This window comes from Mixophyes fleayi, chromosome 2, assembly GCF_038048845.1.
Source record: "Mixophyes fleayi isolate aMixFle1 chromosome 2, aMixFle1.hap1, whole genome shotgun sequence".
Classification (NCBI taxonomy): domain Eukaryota; kingdom Metazoa; phylum Chordata; class Amphibia; order Anura; family Limnodynastidae; genus Mixophyes; species Mixophyes fleayi.
In genome coordinates, this window is record NC_134403.1 from 140,430,804 (window position 1) to 140,447,235 (window position 16,432).

Here is a 16,432-nt window from a genome sequence, read left to right on the forward strand (position 1 = left end):
ACATGTGTGCGTTTTTGCTTATGTCTAACAATAGCTGTATTACTTCTAGTGTCAAGGTACTATTCTGCAGTATGTGAAGACGTTGATGGAAGTCATGCCTAAGATCTGCAGGCTGCCCAGACACGAGTATGGCTCCCCAGGTGTGTGATCGTTGTACTATTGTCAGAAAAGAAGAGAACATTCTGTTCCTTTTTGTACATCATAATGAAATTGTTGTGCGTGCAGTATTGAATTTTCTACGATTAAGATAAATAATTGGCTTCGTTCAAGACTAGTTTTCCACACAAATAAGGATTGAAGTATTCACGTTAGAATATGCAGCTTGTAATCCTGACTTACATGTAAACCTCACAGAAGATGAACTGGTCTTTGTTAGTCACAAGGCCGGAGTGGACGGGGTATTCTTAGTATTCAGTAAGTGTGTTTTCAGGTTGCTGAATAGAGGAATTTCACATTCCCATTTCATAGACCTCTTTGCTTGATCGGTTTCTGAAAGCGATGAATTTCAAAGAACAAATATTCAATGCTTAGTTTGCAAAGAAAAAATGCATTTGAGTGTTTGCATCCAGAGATGCTGAAATATAGATTGGTCTTCGCCTAACTCACAGCTCCACATGCATGTCAGAAGTATTTAATCACAGTCTATTTTTTAATACACATTCAGAGGGCTCATTCAGAAAGCTTTTGGGTAAATAATTTTCATTTCAGATCTCCTTTACTTCCCTTCCCTTCACTGAGCTGTCTGTCGTAATGGGTTGCTTCTCAAAATAGCACAGCATTAACCTTCGTGTCGGTGTGATTTTACTGCTGCACTGAACAGAACAGAATGTCAATGACTATACATACTGAGAATTCTTGTGGGTGGAAGAGTCTACACATTCATCTGTGTGAAAGGAATCCAGGAGAGTGTTTATATCTCAGTGCTAACGTCAAAGTCTTAGTAAACACGAGGATTGTTTTTTTTACTTTCTACAGATTTGCATAGCTAATATACAATATTACGTTATATTATTATAGCCACCTCTGACATAGTTAGCCACAGTGATCTGGTGGACAATGCCTCCAGCTGATGTTCTTATCATTGATATGTATGTTTACTACTAGAGATGTTCCTTCCTATCATAGTCTTTATCATCCTCTTCACAAGTTTACATGCTTACATTTTAAGACAACATACAAGTCCAATGTGTATATGTTATCTTTTGTTACTTGTCAGTACAGTGGTGCTTAAGGGGGGGTGTCACTCTGAACTAGTTAGACGCTCCCATAGTTCAGTGGGAAATTCTGTTTAGACCCTCTCCCCCTCCCCAAGTTGTTGTCATCCACTCACAATACAATACCAGTTGTTTGATAGTACAGTTTCGGGGGACTGGAGCAGACGATCCAGTAGACATAAACAATGGTACACTAGGCATTTTAATGCTGCAAACATGGAAAAAGGAATTTTATGCATTCATTAATTTATATTTCTGCTTCACAAATACAAAATGGCAGAAGATGCAGTCTCCACTAATCTCATTACTTGTTTTCTGTAACATGATAAAGAAACAGATTAAAGTTAGGAAAAGCATAAAAAAAATTAAGCTTTGCATTTTCCATTACTGCGCTTACATTATCTTGTTTCTTTCGTTGTAATCAGCTACAGCAGCAGTGAATTCTAAATTACTTTGTAAAAAAGTGACTGATATATATATATATATATATATATATATATATATATATATATATATATATATATATATATATATATATATATATATATATATAGACACGTATATATATATATATATAGACACATATATATATATATATATATAGACACATATATATATATATATATATATATATATATATATATATATATATATATATAGACACATGTATGTATATATATATATATATAGACACATATATATATATATATATATATATATATATATATATATATATATATAGACACATATATATATATATATATATATATATAGACACATATATATATATATATATATATATATAGACACATACAATTTTAAAACTCTTTTATTTACAGAGGAGACAACCTGAAAAATACTATCAACATATTGAACATAAGTATTAATATACAAGGTGTCTCCTCCCCATGTTTTATACATTATATCAATGGGGTAAGGGGGAAGAGGGAGAAGGGCCGGGAGGGAGGTAGAAAGGCACAAATTAAAAAGTGACTAATATATTTAACTCCTGAATGCTGTCTCATCAGCAGTGGAGATTACACTCCATTAAATCATTTCTTTATTTCTCAAAAAAAACAAACATATCCTCCAATGGTGTTCATTTTTAAAACGTGTGGTCAGAATTTTTTTTTACCAAGCAAAAAATTGTGCTAGTGATTACATGCCATTGCATAGTGGGTGGTATGTCTCCAAAGCTGTGAGTGCAACTTTATTTGGGTGTGCTGCTGTTTATTTTTATTATTTATTTATTTATTTTTTTCTAGTTCAAAATATCCTTTCAAAAGATGCATGATGTACTGGACATAACACATCATACCTAGAAATGACCAACCCATCGCCATATACATATCAGTTAGAGGATACATTCTCCTATGTGTAACAATATACCTAAGCTATGTCTTCTGTGTTATGGAAAGATGGCTGCTGACAGCGTGTGTGTGTGTGTGTGTGTGTGTGTGTGTGTGTGTGTGTGTGGTCATCATATGGTTGTACTCACTGGTCTAGTGATGGCTGAACTTATCCAAGCGTTCTATGGCTGGAACGTGTCTAATTTGCACATACACAGGGGTGGTTTTGCTGAGTGGCTGCACGACAACCTGTGTCAAGATTTTTTTCTCTGCTAGCGATGGTGCAGCATTTACATATATTTATTTCTTTGCTGCAGCGACAACATTCATTTTAACAACCAGATTTTCTGCATTTCTAATAGCTTTGTTGACCAAAGAAGCAATGTGCAGCATCTATAAAGTATTAGTATCTGGAAGTCCAGCTATAACAGTTAATGCACATTGGAAATGAAGTGTACAGGGTAAAATAAAAATATAATAATATTTCATCTACTTAACCTATCCGTTATCATAAACTATAGTCCCATAATTTTTATATTGTTCACATTCAGCTGAGATTTTTACTTGGACTGGCTGTTTACCTTAATGTCACTTTTTATATGTATTTGGTGGTTTTATTGGAAACCAGCTAAAATGTGTCATCTGTCGTATGAGCCCTTTAGAGGGGATTTGTGAGCTGGAGATGGGGCCGAGGCCCTAATCCTCTCTGCTAATCCCATGCATGTTTCTAGATTTTGCATAGAACAGGAATGATACATAATACACAGCATAAACCGTACAAGAGGCAATCACTTGCTGTGCTCAGCAATCTATTTAGAAATAGATCTGAGACTTCCGTATTCAGTAAACTTCTTTTTTTTTTTTTTTTGTAAGTAAATGTATGCCATGCAGTTATGTGAATTATAATGGTGGGTAGCATTTTGGTGCACAGTGGTAATAAACAGTCTCTGCGACCTGCTGTGTGCAGAGATTGACATTTTTGTGTGGTTCAGAAAGTACAATGGCCCTATCTGCTATTTAGATGGCTCTTGTAAGCATATCGCACTCTATATATAGCATCCATTGAATGAATCCATTGAATTAGGACCTATTGTAATATGTAGTGTAAAATAACTTAGAATGCAAAGGCTCGCCGCAGCAGCACAAGTCGTATGTAACAGCCGCAGTCACAGCTCTGGTTGCTGAAGATCCCACTCGTTTACCTGTACGTACATGTGCAACTGCATTTATCTATCTTCAACAATGTAATTATAGTATGTGACATTCTAGGTTACAGTTTACATAAATAGCTCATCTCCTGTTCCTTTGTAGGAGGTAATTGACATAAATTCAATTTTATACAATTTTAGAGATGGTTCTTCTTTTATCTCTGCATCTTATTTATATAATTGGTTGTTGCTAAGTAAATGCACACCTCCTACGCCACTTTACCCAAGGCTTCTACTGCCTGTTCTTACTGTATCATGTTTCCATTCTCCAGTTAACTGGATATTTAAGTTATATAATCTTTATATTATATAAGCTTTTGGGTTTTTTCTGTTTAAGGTGCTCTCACACATTACAATTTAGTTGTACAATTTGATTTTTAATTGTGCAGAACTATTTCAGCAGGTGACATACATACAGTCATATCCAATTAAAGTTACATGTTCAGATTGGATCATTTGGAAAATATCATAATAAAATTGAATTGTTGTTTGTAAGATGTAAGTGCAGCATTCTCTACTGCAGTGCACGCGCTCTGAATAGTAATCAGAATCGGTTGTCAGTCCTGTTCTAAACAAATAAATACAAAAAATCCCTCCTTAGACCCAGATAGCATGACTAGCTACAGACTAGTATCAAACCATCCTTTTCTACGGAAGAATATTGAGAAAGTAGTTGCAATCCAACTGGGAACCTTTAGGAACGGGTCATAAATATCTTGCGTTGACAGTCAGGAGACAACATAGTAATGGAACGGCCCTGGGGCGTGTGCTTAATGAGAGGCATTTGTTTTATCGTAATCCTTCTTAACCTCTCTGCAGCATTTGATGCTGTGGACCTTAGCAGTCGAATAGAGTGCCTAACAAAGAACTGTGCCCCCCAGTCCACAGAAATTATTTAAAGTTTTTGTTCCCCTGGCAGCTCAAAGAGTGTGTCCAAGAGTACACTTGTCTGCATCAGTACCACTGTCCGTGCTCTATCTTATATTTCATGTCTTGAGGTTTAGATGCTACCACTAGGTGAAATACGCAGACTCCTTGAACTGTATTACCACTGCTATCTAAATGATACTCAACTTTACCTCTCTACCAATTGCTTAAAGCACTAAAAGATTAGCGGTGTTCTATAAAATTCTGTTAATATTCTATAACATTGTACATGTATTTTGTATTGAAGTAGACACTGAGCTAGTTTGAGCTCACCATACACTGGCTAATATTGATACTGATTATTTATCTTGTACACAAGCTCTCCCCCTCCTCCTTGTTCAGTAAAACAATGAACCTCCCATATCTGAGAGATGCTTTGTCCAAATGAGTAATACCATACACCAGCGGTTTTCTCATTTCGGATCTAATTTAATGTTATTCTTGTATGTTTGTTTTGTACATTAGGCATCTTGGAATTCTTCCATCATCAGCTCAAGGACATAGTGGAATATGCAGAGCTGAAGACTGTGTGTTTTCAAAATCTGAGAGAAGTGGGCAATGCCCTTCTCTTCTGCCTTCTTATCGAACAGAGCCTGGTATGTACATCAAGTCATGTCATCTTACAGCTTTTCAGAACCAACCTATATGCTCTCATTGAATTGATCACTCTTAATTTGCCATATTAGGGATAATTTATACACCTATACAGTAAATTATTAATAATATTATAAGTCACCAAGGAGTTCCATGAGCAGATAAAAGCACAAGGCCATTGTCATAGTAATTCCATATGAATCAAATATCCATTATTTATAGTACTGGGTGCTTTATCCCTTACAACACACATGTTTTTCTAACTAACATTTAAGTGATAAATAACATTAGAACTTGCAGTTTTTATAATTTTTTTATTTATTTATTTTACTTCCGTTTATACATATATTGGCATCACTTGTGTATTATTGTAAAATTACATGTTTTGAAAGCCATAGAGTATATATTGTTAGATACTGTATTCCTGAGTAAAGCTATATCATGCACATTCATTGAGAAATTCTTTCTTCGCATATTATTCCTTGGTAAAGCCAAAAAACATATATATTTTTCTACTTTCTTTTTTTTTTTTTTTTTTTTCACATGTAGACCTGACCTCTGATGTAGACTCCAAAGGAGTGATTCAACAAACACATTGTATGGCATACAGATAAATACGGTTCTGTGCAGAATGACCTTCTGCCCTTGTGTTACTGGATATTTATAGAAACATTAAGTGAAATAATTCCATACTTATTAATAACACTTTTACTCCTTTGCAGCAACTTTAAGGTAGTTTGAAAAACGTGAGGCCTTTTTTTTTTTTTTTCATAAGTGATGTCGTCTATTTTATACCTTTTGTGACCAAACCACATTTCAGCTTTTCAGTCTATCTGTAAACTGAGCATCATCGATTTTTTTTTTTTTATTTTTTTTTTTTATTCACTGCTTTGTGCGATCTATTTTAATTCACATTGTTTGGGTTTTTTTGTGGCTCAGACAAGGCTTTCTTGGTGAAATAAATATTTATTTTCGATGATCATTCCCTTAGGTTGTTTGGAAAGTTACCCCCAAAAATTATTAACTAGTTCTCCTGTGTACTATATATATCTAAGGCCTTGTGGCATAACCAATGATGAGACAGCCAACATTCTATTTCAACACCAACTGTACAATATAGGGACAGGTTAAAGACTGAAGCTTCTTCCCTCCCAATCTTCCCTGTTTCAGTGTTGTCAGTTTCACTGGGAATAACTTTTACTTATTTTACCACAATTGGCTCAACCCAGTGGTTCCCAAACTGGGTGCCGCGGCTCCCTGGGGTGCCGTGGCAGTCTCACTAGGGTGCCGCGGCTAGGGCAGGTGGTAAGCAAGGCGGGGGGGGGGGGGGGGGCAACTTGGTAATTATTTTGACATGGGGGTGCCTTGAAAAAATTATGGAGACCCTAAGGGTGCCTCGAACTGAGAAAGTTTGGGATCCACTAGCTCAACCCATAAAGTACACTATTGTATTTCTGTGACGGATATTAATGGGAATACCATAGTGACTACAACTACTACTTCATTCATTTACTACTTTAGGAAAGCTTTGGTGTTCATTTGTGAACTAAATAAAGTTAATTTATTAAGTGTGTATGTTTTGAAAGTTGTTCTAGTCTGTAGGGGAGATGCTACTTTTTTATTTTTCTCTCAATAACAAGAGCCTGTTATTTTAAGAAAAAGATTGTTAATAAACATTTTCCTTGGTTTGTGTCTTTAGGCTGCTATTACTGATTTATAGTTCTGCACAGTTTGCATTGTCTTGTGACTACCATGGCAACCAGAGTCACATTGGGCATGGTGTAATGAGCAGATATACTTTGGAATGCCCCTCTGAGCTCTGTTTGGACTGTAAAATGCATCCCTCCTGTGGGATTGCTGATTTAACCTGTTATTAAAAAAAAATGTGTGGTTGCAGGTTTAATATGCAATAATATGCACTTGGATGTCAGTGGCACCAAAGTTCATAATAGAGCATCACATGATTTGTGGGAAGAGCACATTATGATTTTCACTACTACAGAAAGGTCAAGATTATCATGTGACTGGGTTATTCAAAAGAAACAAATAGCTAGATTTACTAAAGGGCGGTTTGATGAAACCTGCAGTTTTTGGTTATTTTTCCGGTGCTTTTAAACCCCACCGGATTTACTAAATGCCAAACCACCAATAAACGGCCTGAAAACCATAACCTTATAGGATTCACTATTGACTTATGAATTACTGTGTCAATTATTACTTATTGATTATGCTGGCTCTTGTAGTGCGCATATGTGCAATATAATTGATGCCACATCCCCATCATAAATAATTATTGCCCCTTTGGAATCAAATATTATTTCCCTTTTATTTATATTATGAGGGCGATATAAATATAGAAATATATTAAACAATAATATTGTCCCTTAAAATAATGAAAATTTCCCCATAAGTTGACTATAAATGAATTTTGTGCGTCTAATGAATAAATAATGATTGCCACAATATATCACAGTTCACCGGTGCCTCCTCTTATGTTATGAATGGCAAGACATCTCAAACAGCAAGTTTCCGCTAACTAGCCCAACAGACATAGGTATTTCAAAAGCTGTCTTTTTTCTCGGGCACTTTAGGTATTTTAAAAACCGCCACACATCAATCATCGGCAGTTTTACATTCAAGCTTCAGACCGTCCTATAGTAAATATGGCAGTTTGGAGGTCTAAAATGTTAGAAATTTGCGGCTATGTGCGATGTTTTTTATTATTTTTTTTGTAAATCTAGTCCAAAGTGTGCTATAGTATTTTTAATATTATAATACTATGGGCCTGATTTTGAGTTAGCAGCAAAGCAAAGGAGCACATTTCCACCTGGACAAAAAATGTTACAATGCAAGGGATACAAATTGACTTATTTTTCTGACATTAAAGTTGATCTAGGACATTCCCTATCACAATTATAAATCTGTACCCACATTAATTTACCTCCTCCTCCAGTGCAACATGGTTTTTCAAGGTGCAGATTTGCTTCTTTTTTTTTTTTTCTTTTTTTTTTTTCTTTTTTTTTTGTGCTCCTAACTCAAAATCAGGCCCCAGGGATATTGTTCTTAGTGAGGTCACTTTGTAAACTGAATCCTTATGATATTGCTTCAGCCCATAAAATGGCTTTTGCCATTGTGTGTAGATATTACCCTTTTTTGCTCTATGTGATATGCTTATGACTAAACTTTTTTTAAGTGGGTTTATTTTTTTCATTTAGTTCTTCCTTTTTTTGTATGTGTGAACATGATTTGTATTTTAATTATAAAGACCTAGAGCAATGATGGGCAACGGGCGCCCTCCAAACCTTCACTTGCAGCCCCCAGCTCCTTCCTGCATTTGCTGTCAGTTTGTTTGTTATAGCTTGTAACACTTGATTAAAATGCCTGCTGATATGTTATTACAGATAGGTGTCTCTTTCTTTGGTTAAATGTATTGTTTTACCTTATTACTGAGATTAAGGGAGTTTAGAGTGTTTCAGGTTGACTTAGACTGTTGACAGCAGCATTTTCTTGTATTCACTGTAAAGGGGTCCTAATATACAGGTCAATCCAGCCACTCTGCACAACATTTTTTGGTTGCTTGTCTGTCAGGTGTGGTCATACACATATCTCCAAATCTGGAAGATCCAGGAACACTGTCAGCGAGGTCAGTGATGGTTATGCACCATCAGCTGTGGCAATCATATGTATCATCATAATCATCACCATTTATTTATATAGCGCCACTGATTGCGCAGTGCTGTACAGAGAACTCACTTACATCAGTCCCTGCCCCAATGGAGCGTACAGTCTAAATTTCCTAACACACACACAGATAGAGAGAGAGAGAGAGAGAGAAAGAGAGAGGATAGGGTCAATTTTTTATAGCAGCCAATTAACGTACAAGTATAGGAACCTTTAGATCCAGGCAAGTTTATTAAAGTGTCTTTTTCAGTGGTATTGTGCCCAGTGTATGAAACAATAGGTACAATCATGTTCATTAACTGCAGTCTGTTTCTGGAGTCCATTTGTGTATCATACTAAACTCTGTTTTCTGTTATTAGCCATGGCTGATTTACAAATCAATATTATTTATCTTCTATTCTTGAAAGAAGTGCCTGTAGTGGAAAAATAATTACTGTGCTGATATAACATAGAGATAATAGTTGGCCATCATATTTGTGCATGTAATAGTGCTATCGTGTTTTCTATTGCTCCTTCAGCTATTTGCCCATGGAAATGTACTTTCAGAGGTTGTCCTTGTCAAGGTTCCTGTATGAATACAGCATGATGTGTGAGTCTGTCACCTTGGCAGAACATTATTCTGTATTTACTGAATTGTGCCAGCCTGAGAGCAATCATGCTGGGGGATTACAAGAGATGTTATGATTTATGATTCAAGGGCTAAAGGGTCCTATGAAATGGCTGGCTAATCACACCTTTTCACAGCTCAGTGTAGCGTAGCAACAGAATTAACCAAGTCATTGGCGTGTAGCAATTTAGCTTCACTTAGCTAGAACATTAGACACTAATTGAAAGAAATGTTTATTTTCTGTTTATTGGCTGCTAGCTTAAGAAGCACAGAACAAAAACAAACAATAGGCGCTCAATCTGGCTGCTATACTTTTTGCAAAATGTCTTTATTTTTTATTTTTTTAATAGTTATTGAAGTTGTCCCTTGTAATAAGTAAAACTGCTAATCCGTTGTGCGTTATTTTCCTGCCATTAGTCGCTAGAAGAAGTGTGCGACCTGCTCCATGCTGCGCCTTTCCAGAACATCCTGCCCAGGGTTCATGTTAAAGGTATGTCGCCTGGTGTAATATATCCCCTGACCTCAGTAGATCACGTATTGGGAATAGGATGAGATGCAAAACCGTGGAACAACAACAACCACCTTTGTTGCATATTGTACCTGTTATCTTCTCTCTAAAGAGAATCGTTGTTTTTTTCCCTAAAAAAAACAATCAGTAATGTCAAAATGGGAAATTTCCTGTTTTCATAATGGTGGTAACAGGGCAGTTACCTTTATAATGCCCTCCTCTTTGTCTCACATGTGCCATTTGTTGCCACTTATGTCTCCCAGGTGTACCTTGCCTCCTCCCTTACTCATGTGCTGTCTCATTTCCCCTTAGTCTAACCCTCCCTCCTCCTGACATTCTTCTGCCTCTCCGATCTTCTGGAGGGGTCTCTCGTTGAGACAAGCACAGAAAAAAGAGAGACTTTCACATTCGTTTTCCATCACTGTGCTCCTGCAAGAATGCATTGTACTGTGGTAGTCTTCTCTCTCTGTGCTTATGGTGACACGAGACACTGCCCTCTAGTCTGGTAATTCCTCACTGGTTTGGATTGCCGCCTGGGTCACACTGGGACTTCAGTTAACTTACAGGCGAAAGGAATGAGAGAGTGTTCAAATGGTGGGGAGGGAAAAGGTTTAGAATTTATGATGTCCATGATTTAAAGTGGCCACTATTGTTCGTGTCCAAGGTTTGGGACACTTTTTCTTGTTGTAACAGCACTTTTATATTTTTGTGTCCTTTACTCCAGAGGGGGAACGCCTGGAGGCGAAGATGAAAAGACTGGAATCAAAATATGCTCCTCTCCACTTGGTCCCTCTCATAGAGAGATTAGGGACTCCTCAGGTATGTGCTCACTACATACCACACAGAAGACTTTCACTTTTCATTTGCTTGTGGGATAGCGTGTTGGCGATATGTGTGATCTGAACCAATAGGATACATTGGAAGACGTAAGGTAGAACAGTTATATGCTCCTTATTTGTTAATGAGTTTAATAAAGAGCATGTTTTCAAATTTTTAACAATGGAATATGTGAACGCTGTTCCTTGTACCACAACCTGGAACAAAATGTCACCATTAGCCAGGCCAGCTTTTCCATTGTGATATTTTATTATGATTTTTTATTTAATTACTCCCCAACACTAGGAAAAATGGAATTCTATTGCCATTATGACTGTAACTCTCTATTTTATTACTCATTTAGTCTGCTTACAGAGCTCACCATTTACTAGACCTGCCATTAGTTCTACTTTCCACTTATAATTCCTTCCAGTGCTCACAAAGGTCTCCTGTCTGTCTTATTGAGAGACAATAATCCACTCGCATGAATGTCTGACATCACTGGTAGTGGGACGATATTTGGCGGCATGGCCAGCTCTGAAATGGTCTATAAATATGTCAGAGGTGGAAAATAATTGGCAGGCACACAATCCTTGGTTTGCTCATAGCCTGTATAGAGACAGATGCATTTCCCATGCTAGGTACAGTTTAAACAAAGAAAACATATTTTTTTTTACAGGGCTTTGTAACGGAAATGCATTCCAACAATTTTTATGATGGTTTTGCTTTGTTTTCACAGCAAATTGCTATAGCAAGGGAAGGGGACTTACTGACTAAAGAACGTCTCTGCTGTGGCCTCTCAATGTTTGAAGTGATTCTTACCAGAGTCCGCACCTTCCTCGATGATCCTATTTGGCGTGGACCCCTTCCCAGCAATGGTGTAATGCATGTGGATGAGTGCGTGGAATTCCATCGACTCTGGAGTGCTATGCAGTTTGTTTACTGCATCCCAGTGGGCGCTCATGAATTCACTGTAGAGTAAGTGTTAATCATGTCTTGTAGCTGGTGCTGGAAGGATGACTTGATGCTGTCATAAAATTGTTTTTTAAAATTCAAATGTTAGAAAACCATTTATATTTTGTTAGAATGAAAATAAAGGATTGGTTATTTATCAGGTGTCACAGATTCTGTAGTGCCAGGTACAGAAGAAAGTAACAAATAGATGAGGTAATACACATAAGTAGCACAGATGAGTGTGAGTAATACTATGGGGGACTAACACAGAGTGCAGACGTGACAGGATGAACGAGGGAGTCAGACAGTAGACAGACAATGGGACAAGAGGTAGAGAGGACCCTGCCCGCGAGAGCCTACATTCTAGAGCTTTTAATGTAGTAAGAGCTAAGAAATCACGACAGAACAGGAAGTCCAGGCACAGAAAAATGTCATTCACTATACAAGAAGAGGTTTGTTAAATACAAACATTTGCTCACAAATAGATTGAGAGTGTGTTTTATTATTTTGTATGTGTTTTGCAGGCAATGCTTTGGTGATGGACTGCACTGGGCAGGCTGCATGTTAATTGTACTTCTGGGGCAACACCGCCGCTTTGATGTCTTAGACTTCTGCTATCATCTACTGAAGGTGCAGAAACATGATGGCAAGGATGAAGTCATCAAGAATGTGGTAAGTAAACTGCTGAGATTCCAGATGTAGCAACCTATTCATGTGTGTCTTTATGTGCCATAACACCACAATAATTATACTCCCTATAAGGGGTAGATTCAATAGCATTACTACGGTAATTTCTCTCTGGATTTTTGCTTGCGGCCCACAGAGCTGTGAGCAAAAAGAACAATGTGGCTCATTGAAACTACTCCTAAATGTAGCATAGTATACCAGAGGTTACCACAATCTAAACACAGTGCTCTGGGTATTATTGTTTGGGAGGACAGACTTTGAGAAGATGGCTGTTTTCCTTTTTTTTTTTTCTTCTTCTCTGCTACCAGGGCCACAAACCGCAATTAGCTGCTGTTTCTTTCTGGCACAGTCCTTATAGTGCAGGCACCTCCACAGTGCACTGGCTCCGTACTTCAGTGGGATCAAGAGATACATTCTATGGGGCAACAATTTAGATTATCATACGTGCATTAGTTTAAAAAGAAAGGACTCTTTGGGAAGTCTAATCCTGGTGCTATAATCATCTAGGTAGATAAACTGTATATTACTAGCAATTTGCTTGGGTATTCAGTTTTTCTGTTATGATGACTGAATCCTGCTTGGTATAGTCATTTATATTCCAGTATGGTCCCAGCAAAAAAATCTCCCCAGTAGTAAATGTCTATTATCTTATAAAGTCACCTAGTGAAAGTTAATTTTCTCTGCCAAACCTTGGTATAAATATTATTTCCAGAAATTGGAACTTTCCTTTTCTCCCCACCAAACCTAACAAGCTTTAATTTCTTCCAACCTTTAGGTAAGGCGTAAATATGGCATGGCCAGAAAGTTTCTGTCTTCCCACAGGGTTTTAGACAGCTAGAGGGGGAGATACATATACATACGGTTCTATACATTGATACATTGATTCTGGGACATATCCATTATGATAATGTGAAATACAATTTCATCTACTTTCTTGATTTTATTCTTGCAGCCCTTGAAGAAAATGGTAGAACGTATCCGTAAATTCCAGATCCTCAATGATGAGATATTTACCATCTTGGACAAGTACTTGAAGTCAGGAGATGGAGAGAATACACCAGTAGAACATGTCCGATGCTTCCAGCCCCCCATCCACCAATCACTGGCCAGCAACTAAGGCTCTTCTCACTGTAATCTATGCTTTGCATTGCCACTGTATGATGACTCCTTATACTGTATTCTCTGGAGGAGACTGCAAAATAGGCAGCCATCTTTTCTTTGCAGTAAATGAACATTATGATGCTGAATTTTTTCTTTTTTTTAGAAATATCGAGTTTCCTCTTTTGGACATCCAGAGGGATAGGACAACGTGTGATCTTTATAGACGCCTTGGTGATACAAACATGTGTTTGCATTAAGTGGCTGCCATATAAATTATTTTCCCAATAAGAGATTTACTGCTGTATAACACTACTGGTCACACTGATTATCTTTTTACAAATCATTTTTACATTTTGGGATAAAGATGCATACAAATTATGTAATTAATGGGTTCTTAAGACTTTACTTTTTAATAGCAATGTCTTCTTTGACTTGTAAAAAATGTAATCTCTAATAACCAAGACTTTCCTGTAATGTCGTTTGCAATAAACGTTTATATTAACATACAGCTGATTTTTTTTTATTTGCAAAATGTATGCATTTGATTCATGCTGTTGTATAAATAATTATCTTTACTTCAATGACTTATTGGGTTAGGTGCATCATAAGTTTTTGGAGCAATGATTAACTTCTCGCCTACTACAATTCCATGAACTGTGCTTCTGTTTGTACTTCTAGCTGGGCCACACATGCTACAAAATTGTCACTGATAGAAGTAGTATTTCAGGAATAGGGAAAGACGAAGTTAAAAAGAAAAAAAGGGGTGTAGTTCACTGGGGCACTCCAGGATGTTTTCTATAATAAAACTGTTAACTCTTTATCAATTCCTTAAAAGCATTAGTTGTTAAGTATCCCTAATTTTTGTAACACCAGTGAAATATTAAAAGCAAAATTAGTGATTAAAGTGATATGTGAACTGAAAATTGCAGACCGTATTGCAATGCAGTGTGTTGCCTGTATTTCTTACATATGTATAATCTTCATCCCAAATCTACTCTCTGATATGATTCAAATTAAAATACCCATTTTGGTATTTTGTGTGATGTTTTATCTTGGTATTAATAGGGGCATATTCTGCTAAGCGCGATGTGCCTCCGGAACAGGGTCCGTAGGCACTTTGTGTTACCACAACACCATGAATTTTCATTCGCACCCTTTAGGGTTGCGTAGAGAAATCTGCAATTTTGCGGTACCGTAATAACAAAAATATTGTGCAGCCGTGATATTATGGCTTAATTGAATATGCCCCAGAGTGTGTTTTTGTAGTTGAAAATGTGGTCAGAAGATGATCACTACCGATGTGGCTGTGCAGTCATCTCCCAACAATTCTCACAGACTGCTGTGAAAGTCAACCAGTCCTTTTAGTAAATATGTCAAATGTGACACACATAAAGTAGTGCTAAAAAATAACAATTTATTTCCTATAAAGGAAAAAAAATTAGGGATTTAGTCACTGCTCCTGTGCCTCTTAGTGGGAGGATAATACTGTTAGCCTCTTAGGGAGCGGAGCTTGTGAAGTCAAATTTTGTGTCCTGCTTCTTCCACTCTGCAAAGGGCTAATATCTTTTTATAGCCTTATGCTGTTTTGCAATAGTCTATAACCTTTATATCTCATTCATCCTATAGGGGACTTTGGAGTTTACAGTGCAGTGATAGGAGCTTGGGCTCTTTAAATTTACCGGCAAGAGCTCAAGCTCCTACCCGTCTGTAACCCAATTGGCTGCTCAGAACTTCAGATTTTGCACAGTACCCGTCAGAACAGGGCTCTTAGTTTAACGCTGCTACAGTCAACTTTTATTAGTTTTTGTCTGTAGAAAATAAAAACCAATTTCTTTTTATCTGAAAAGGGTATTCCTGCCAGAAAACAAAGATAGTCTCCTTACAGGGAATGTAGCTAGCTTGAAGACTGGTATCTGTGTGAAGGTGTTATCTCTACATTTGAGGCGGTAGTTTGCAAAGTTCCATCCACAGGAGTTCCAGATCTAATTAATCTCACAATGTAACAAGTCTTGCCTGCAGCTGACCACTCAGTGCATCAATCTGTCCCCAAGAGCTTGCCAGTCATTCCTTTGATGGGTGAGGGGCTAAAACCTCAACGCGGGCCACCCATTCCACATTTGGGATTGGACTGATGACAACTGATGCAGTCACCCTACAGTATCATTTTCAGGGACTTTGGACTCTGGAGGAGGTGGTTGAATCACTAGGTGGAGAGCTGTTGCTGTAGGGCAAGGGGCTCACAGACACCATTTCAGTCCCCTGAGATTAACCCCTCATTTACCTGTTGCCTCTGATAGCAATACTACCAAGGATTCTAAAGAAGGTAGAGTGCCCAATTTTTGCTGGTAGCTCCTGACTGGACAAGGAGGTTGGGGTACACTGACCTTCTCGTCATGGCAGAGGCTCCTTCACTGAAGCTCCCTCTAAGGCCAGATCTTTAAACTAAGGTCTTTTTCCAGAATCAAAGTTTACCTTGGCTGGCTTTAACAGCATGGTAGCCTCCATACACTTCTCCAGTGGCTCCCTGGAATTTTAAACTAGTCCTCAATGCCTTGCAGTGTCCTTCCTTTGAGTCATTGGATTTGGTGGAACTGGAAGACTACTTTTCTCATAGCTGGGGAGCTCTGTCCTGTAATTCTCCATTCCTTATTTCCCTTTAGGACAAGGCTGTTCTTTGGACTAAGCCTTCTTTACAACCTAATGCCATTTCCGAGTTCCACTTTAACCAAGACATTGTGGTTCCAGTCTTGCATCAGGGTAGATCCAAGGATGAAAGCGACTCTTCA

At 37.5% G+C, this 16,432-nt stretch overlaps 1 protein-coding gene across 3 annotated transcripts in view; it reads left to right on the forward strand.

Annotated features, from left to right (window-relative positions):
- The window catches only part of CYFIP1 (cytoplasmic FMR1 interacting protein 1), a 73,556-nt gene extending 59,402 nt beyond the window's left edge, over nt 1–14,154 (forward strand). For all 3 annotated transcript variants that reach the window (XM_075200091.1, XM_075200090.1, XM_075200092.1), the window contains 7 exons: nt 50–140; nt 5,164–5,294; nt 9,998–10,070; nt 10,813–10,907; nt 11,644–11,882; nt 12,383–12,530; nt 13,498–14,154. In XM_075200091.1, coding sequence (XP_075056192.1) covers nt 50–140; nt 5,164–5,294; nt 9,998–10,070; nt 10,813–10,907; nt 11,644–11,882; nt 12,383–12,530; nt 13,498–13,662 — 942 coding nt within the window. In that variant the 3' untranslated portion in view covers nt 13,663–14,154. The remainder of the gene's footprint in view (nt 1–49; nt 141–5,163; nt 5,295–9,997; nt 10,071–10,812; nt 10,908–11,643; nt 11,883–12,382; nt 12,531–13,497) is intronic.
- Nucleotides 14,155–16,432: the final 2,278 nt, after the last annotated feature.